Here is a 6880-nt window from a genome sequence, read left to right as displayed (position 1 = left end):
CCACTATGTATGTGTCTGCGTGTGTGTCACACTGTCATGTAATTATATAGTTTTGCAGTGACTAACGAAGCAGAGCTATTAAAGTCTTAAAACTTTTCATTCTCTGCCTGCTTCACCTGCAAGTCTGATGCTCTAAAAAAACTCACTCACGGAAACACATTATGAATTTCTACTTTTTTCCAGACTGTAGATCTGATTGAAATCTCTCTCTCTTTTTTTTTTTTTGCTAGTTCACTGCTTTGCCGTTCTTGTAGGTCATTTTCAAGTGTGTTTACTAAGAAGTAAATCCAGCTTGGTGGATATTGCTTCCATTTAAGTCTGTATGGAGCTGCAGTTTTAATTCTAGTAAAATATATAAACCATCGTACTATTAATTCTTCGTTTATATCAGGGGTAGGCAACCTAAGGCTCTGGGGGCCGGATGCAGCCCATTCGCCTTCTCAATCCGGCCCGCGGACGGTCCAGAAATCGGCATGTTTTTACATGAGTAGAATGTGTCCTTTTATTTAAAATGCATCTCTTCACCTTCGGAGGTGAAGTCAAACCGTTGGAGAGTTACAGAGACTGATACAGGACAGACATGTTTTGTTGCAGCTGGGGCAGATGTGCTGATGCAGGTGGACCTTCTCTACCCTGGCATGGTCATGTCCACAAAAGGGAAGCTGGCAGGTTCCTCAAGGACGTGGTCTACGGGGAGTAAGCTTCCGGCACCAGGCCCGTTGGCAAACCAGCTCTGTGTTACAAAGATGTCTGCAAACGTGACACGAAGGCTGGCAACGTGTGGGAATCCATTGCAATGACTGCAGTGCTTGGAGACGCACAAGTCAGGTCATGCATCCATTGTTGTTGTTGTTTAGTTGTTTAGTCGTGTCTGACTCTTCGTGACCCCCTGGACCAGAGCACGCCAGGCACTCCTGTCTTCCACTGCCTCCCGCAGTTTGGTCAAACTCATGCTGGTAGCTTCGAGAACACTGTCCAACCATCTCGTACTCTATCGTCCCCTTCTCCTTGTGCCCTCCATCTTTCCCAACATCAGGGTCTTTTCCAGGGAGTCTTCTCTTCTCATGAGGTGGCCAAAGTATTAGAGCCTCAGCTTCAGGATCTGTCCTTCCAGGGAGCACTTGAGGCTGATTTCCTTCAGAATGGTTAGGTTTGATCTTCTTGTAGTCCATGGGACTCTCAAGAGTCTCCTCCAGCACCAGAATTCAAAAGCATCAATTCTTTGGCGATCAGCCTTCTTTATAGTCCAGCTCTCACTTCCATACATCACTACTGGATCCATAGCAGTGACCGGAAGAGGACTGACTGCTGGGAGGAGTGCAGAGAGGAGAAACACCACGGTACATATAAAACCCAGGAATTTCAAAGCCCTCCCAAGGGCAGGGCATCACCCAGCTCACAGACAAGGAGCAGTAGTTTTTCATGCATTGCCGGTAATCCCCACTCTCAGCTGTTAGTGGTTTCCTGGCAAATGCTGGGTACTTGGCAGAGAATCGAACCTGGTGAAGTTGCAAAACAGGCTCAGCTGTTTGTGCTTTCATTTTTAAAGCGTCTGCTATCTCCGTCTGGGGTTGCACGTACACGCACACGCACACACACACACCCCGCTTGGCAAGAAGGCAGACAACTGGTGTTACAAAACACTTGGCTTCCTTCCTTCCCTATATCGCTGGGTGCCACACCCAGCAGCTGGGACATTATTCTGGGCGATAAAGTTCAACCCAGCAGGTTGTTTTTGCTGCTGCCTGTCTGCCTTCGCCGGCACAAAAGCCGCCCCTCGCTGTACTATTTCTGGTGTCTCAGCACTGCTGCAGAATTGGGACACATGATCTCCGTAGAATTCCACCGCAGATTGAAAGGGCGAAACCTCTGCCTCCCACCCAAACATCAGAGAGAAGCAGGAAATTGCTTCAAGGGCTTCCACGAACCACAGCAACCAATATACGTATCAGAGAAGTAAGCAGTGTGGTGGGTAGTACTTGAGGCATAGCTCGCCCCTTCCAGGCTTGCTCAAGAGGCTAACCTAGAGAGAATGGAGCTTCTAGGCCAGTTGTACTCTATCTGAAGAGCATAGGAATCAAGGTGCTTTAATGGAACCTCTCAGCCTGATTTACCCAAAGCCTCCCTTTCTTCACTTCGCCACACCGTAAATTCAACACTAACAACTTTGCTCCTGTAGTTTCCTCCTGTAGAAGACGCTGCTGTGCTTAGGGGCTGATTTAAAGTTGTTTCCCAACATAAATGTCTTCAGCCTCAGTCCGGTCTCCATATTCAAAGGGAGAATCAGCCGAAAAGCAAGATCAGAAACTAGTCTCAACTAACCTCTTCAGCACCAGGAAAGCTCAATGTGTGAACAGGAGGGGATCATTCAAAGGGTTGCAATGGTCAGCATGCTTCTCTAGATGATGGAATTTGTCACTTATGCAGAGAGGGGCTGTTTAAATTATAGCCAAATTTCAGAAGTGATGACGAAACCATAAATTACTTGTTCACTGAGGTTCTGCTCCAGAGGTAATAAGGAGTCTTAAAGGGTCCGTGAACCAGGTGCAAAAACAAAAGCTTTCCCCAATGCCATAAAGGTGCATGCAAAATATTTTGTATATGTGTTAATGGGTTGTTCACAGCTTTTATCAGATATCCAAAGGGTCTATGAGCCCAAAAAGGTTAAGAACCATTGCTCTAAATTTGGTGTGGCTGCAAATGGCTCTCCATCCCAGCTCACACTTCCATCTCCTTCCTTCTGTTAAGTGTTTCCAGCATTCCTAGAAGGAAAACAAGAAGTTGCAGCTCACCTATATTTCTTACAGCCTTCAGGGCCCAGTCAGCCTGCAGTGGGCAGAAGGCAAGGCCAGGCCCATTCCATTGGCTTGTTTCGACCCAATTTTTTTTTTGCTAACTACGCTGTTGGAAAAAAGGGACAGCAAGATCAATTGCTACATGACAGTTCACACCCTCTAGATCTCTGCTTAGCTGAAAAGCTTCCTTGGTGGGCTCACTTTCAGCCTAATTTCCTAACAGGGTTGTTAAGAGGGAAAAGAGGATATAATGCCATAAATGCTTTCTTGGGGGAATATGAAGAGGAAAAAACGAAGGGTCCTCTGTTGCCTGCTGCCAGGAGCCATAGTCACTAAGTATTTTTCAGGAGCAAAGCAACTTCCCTATGAACACAGGAATGCAACCCATTACAAGGAATTATAATCCTGGAAGCAGCTTAATAAGTGTTCCCAACAATCTTACATAGGGTGAGTTCTAATGTTCCAGCAATGTTACCCTATGTGCTTTCTGGGGTTCAGGTGCTCAGCAAGAGTCTTGTACTCGCATCCACATTTTCTGAGGGAAACAGAGCAACGGGAAGGCCTTTCTTGACGCCTTCCTCTCCGGAAAAGTTTTCCTAGGATCACAAGTCACTAAGTCGCAAATGGATTTAATATTTTTTAATCATTAAATTAATCATCCCATAAAACAAACTCTTGCAAATCACAATAAATAGAATAAATCTGCCCTCCTTTTAAAATCTACTATATACACAGCTCAGATCCACAAATTCATTACAGGGAACAAGCTGCCAAAAACAAGGCTTAAACATTTTTTTAGTCAAAGATAACAGAAGAGAACTACTACAAGGCTGAGATGGAAACAGTTGTTAATGGCTAAGGGACCACAAGGCCCCCCCAGAGAAGACCATACAGAAATTAGGGAGAAATTGCAGGGCGGATAAAGATCTCTTTGGGAACAGAATCCTGTGCAGTTAGATGCTGTGGAGTTCTGGACTCTGCAGGGGAAGAGGAGCCAAACGTCGAGGAAGGAATAGCTCTCAGAAAGCACACCCAGAGCTCTCCCAATAAGCTGGTATTCCTCATGAAGACTGCAGGGTGGGGAAAGGGAGAGAAGCAAAGGTCCCCAGCCTAGCAGTGCCTTCAGGGATGCTCTTTGCATCAGAACCTCCCCATCTCACCTGAATACTGCAAGGAGATGCGTATACCAGCGGCTAGGGCCTCCCCAAGACAAGAAGCAGGAAATGGTAGTTAGAGTTAAGGCACGCTGGCCAAAGCTGAGTGCAGGATGGTACAAGGGCCATCTGGCTCCAGAGGAGAAATTCAGAAGCGGATAAGAGAGCTCATAAAATACACATAAATAGCAACAACAGCAAATAGAATCAAACACACACTCTGAGGTAGGGCAGGTGAAGCTGCCTTTGTTCCAGGGCCCTGGGAAGAAAGGGAGAGTCTTTGGGGAAGGGGACCTAAAGACACAAGAGAGAGGAGTTGGCTCAGTGCTAATCCAGCTCTCTTTGCAAGGTGGCCCTTCCTCGGGTTAAGCTGGGGCAGAGAGGAGCTGCTCAAGGATGCCCTGGATGTGCGAAAGCCCCAGGTGCTGCGCGAGTTCCAGCGGCGTCCGCCCATCAGAGTCTCGGTGCTGCAACTTGGACTGCGGTGCCAGGAAGAGGACCATGTCCGCATGGCCTTCCCGAACGGCAATGTGGAGGGGCAGCGAGCCGGAACCATCCGCGACGTTGACATCCGCGCCATATTCCACCAGGATTTTCAGGGTGTCGAGGAAGCCCGTGCGGGCAGCGTCGTGAGCGGGCGCCGTGCCCGACTCGTCGCGGACGTTAGGGTTGGCCCCTTGCTTCAGCAGCTCCTGCGCCACAAAAACGTTCCCGAACATCATTACCTAGGGGGGAAGGTGAAGGAATCAGAGAGGGGTGGGCCCACTGTCAAGTTAAAATGTAAAGGGACCCCTGACCATCAGGTCCAGTCATGACCAACTCTGGGGTTGCGGGGCTCATCTCACTTTATTGGCCAAGGGTGCCAGCGTACAGCTTCCAGATCATGTGGCCAGCATGACTAAGCCGCTTCTGGCGAACCAGAGAAGTGCACGGAAACGCCGTTTACCTTCCCGCCGGAGCGGTACCTATTTATCCACTTGCACTTTGATGTGCTTTCGAACTGCTAGGTTGGCAGGAGCAGGGACCGAGCAACGGAAGCTCACCCCATCACGGGGATTCGAACCGCCGACCTTCTGATCAGCAAGTCCTAGGCTCTGTGGTTTAACCCTGTCAAGTTAGCTAGGCTGTTTTCTGATCGGCAGACAAGGCACATTCTGACGGAAATAATCATATTTATGGATTGCGGCCAGAGCAGCACAAACTCCATGCTTCTTTGATTTTGGAATTTTGATTTAATCTATTGTGGAAATTGCTATGGAGACAATTGTCACGCAACCAAGAAAGGACAGGATGAGGCGACTTTAAAGACTTCAGCTCAGACACCACCTGGAATCCATTACTCAGCCAAGGCAGGATCTTTCCCCCCACATGTTGGTTGCAAGCAGTTGCTCTGTGCCCCTCGAGTGACCCTGCTGAGCTGAGCCCCAGCAGGAAAGAGGGCAGCCTGTGGAATCTATGCCTGCCTCTTGTTGACAGAACAACAGTTGTTGGTATCTATGCTTTGGAGGAAATTCCCAAGACTAGCAGAAAGATGAGATGGAGGAGGCGATAAAAGGGAAGAGAGATGGGTGCTGTGGTCCAAAATCAAAGGGGAAGATGCCACCGGGAGACAAAGGAAAGGTGAGTTCCAGACAAGGATTGGGGCAAATTTCCAAAGAGAAGAGAGAAGGAAGACGGGCTCCCAAATCATCTCCAGGATCAAAACCAGAGTCTGCCTCGCCTACCTGTAGCGCGGTCTTGCCAAAGCGGTTGCGCGCGTCCGGCTGCACCAGCTCTTCGAAAAGGAGGCGCCGCACTTCGCCGGTGTCTCCCCGGGCGGCAGCCCCGCTGAGCCGGTCCCCGGCGCTCCCCGGCTGCATGCCCGCGACGACGCCTGGACGGGGGAAGAGAACCGGGAGGGCCCCGGGCGTGAGAAGGGCCAGCAGGTCGCCCGGCCGCCCTGCGCCCAGCGACTACAAGACCCGCAGCGGATCCAATTTGCTCAGATGCACCTCCGCGCGAAAGAGGGGGAGAAGCACTCTGCGTAAGCTCAGATGCACCCCGCGCCCTTCGGCGCTTGTCAACCAGCCGCCCGGCGGCTTTCCCCACCCCACCCCACTCCCCGCCGCCGCCGCAGCCTACCTCTGCTCCCACCGCACGGACCCCGGTCCCGGCGGACAGCAGCCGGCCGGTCGGCCGACCCTGCCGCTCGCAGTCTCCGCCGCGGTCCGCTCCTCCTCCTCCAGGCGCAGGATCGCCCTCTCGCTCGCGCAACTCGAGGCCGGCAGGGCAGCCGTCGAGGGCGAGGCGGCGCTGGAATGCCGAGCCCTGGGCGGCGGCGCCGTCGGGGGGCTCGGCTGGCTAGTCGGGGCCGCGGCTGCTGCTGCTGCGGGAAGCCGGGAGGGGGGGCGCTGCCCCGTCGGTGCAAAGGGTGAAGCCGGCACAGGCTGCTAACCCCACCCCGCCCCGCCCCACCTACCGAGCTGGAGCCTAGCCTGGCCCGGACAGGAGCCGCAATCCGCCGCCGCCCCTCCTCCTCCTCCGGCTCCGCCCCCACGTGCCTTGTTGTTTCTTTCGCCCCGCCCCGGTTTCATTCTGCGCTCTCGGCTTCGGATACAATTGTAACCTTTGCCGAGCTTTCCCTTTTCTGCCGCCGGCCAATCGGAAGCCGGCTCCGGGCAGGGGAAGGCGTCTGCCGCCTCCTGATTGGCCGCCCTGGGGCGGGACGCTGGGCGGGCCTCCACGATTCAAACGCGCGGTTCGGGCGGGAAGAGGTTCCGAGGCTCCGATCGCGCCCTCGCCGGGTCCAGGCGAGCGACAGAGGTCGCGACCCCCGGGAAGCGGGGCGGGAGGAGGGAGGCCGGGGAGGCGGCGGCTGCCAGGGCTGCGCGCCAGGCCCTGCACTCTGCACATGCTCGCTTAGATCGTAGAATTGTAGAGTTAGACGGGACC

At 52.5% G+C, this 6880-nt stretch overlaps 1 protein-coding gene across 2 annotated transcripts; it reads right to left on the bottom strand.

The window, feature by feature from the left end:
• Positions 1–3419: 3419 nt before the first annotated feature.
• Positions 3420–6537, bottom strand: CDKN2D (cyclin dependent kinase inhibitor 2D). Of its 2 annotated transcripts, none has more exons than XM_053370754.1 (3): positions 6408–6537; positions 5674–5822; positions 3420–4674 (listed from the first exon to the last, which is right to left on the bottom strand). In XM_053370754.1, the coding sequence occupies exons 1-3, from the start codon at positions 6520–6522 to the stop codon at positions 4315–4317; spliced, it is 624 nt and encodes a 207-aa protein (XP_053226729.1). In that variant the 5' UTR covers positions 6523–6537; the 3' UTR covers positions 3420–4314. The 2 variants fall into 2 exon arrangements, with proteins under 2 accessions (XP_053226729.1, XP_053226730.1); XM_053370755.1 differs by having other exon boundaries at positions 6071–6456.
• Between the last annotated feature and the right edge of the window lie 343 nt (positions 6538–6880).

Source organism: Podarcis raffonei, chromosome 17 (assembly GCF_027172205.1).
Source record: "Podarcis raffonei isolate rPodRaf1 chromosome 17, rPodRaf1.pri, whole genome shotgun sequence".
Classification (NCBI taxonomy): Eukaryota; Metazoa; Chordata; class Lepidosauria; order Squamata; family Lacertidae; genus Podarcis; species Podarcis raffonei.
Note: the sequence above shows the minus strand (reverse complement) of the source record. Positions and strands in the feature narration are given on the sequence as shown.

Coding starts and splice junctions, on each gene's coding strand:
- CDKN2D (XM_053370754.1), bottom strand. CDS start 6,522: ATGAAACCGGGGCGGGGCGAAAGAAACAACAAGGCACGTGGGGGCGGA. Junction 5,823..6,407: donor CCAGGCTAGGCTCCAGCTCG/GTAGGTGGGGCG, acceptor TCCCCCGTCCAG/GCGTCGTCGCGGGCATGCAG. Junction 4,675..5,673: donor TTGGCAAGACCGCGCTACAG/GTAGGCGAGGCA, acceptor CTTCCCCCCTAG/GTAATGATGTTCGGGAACGT.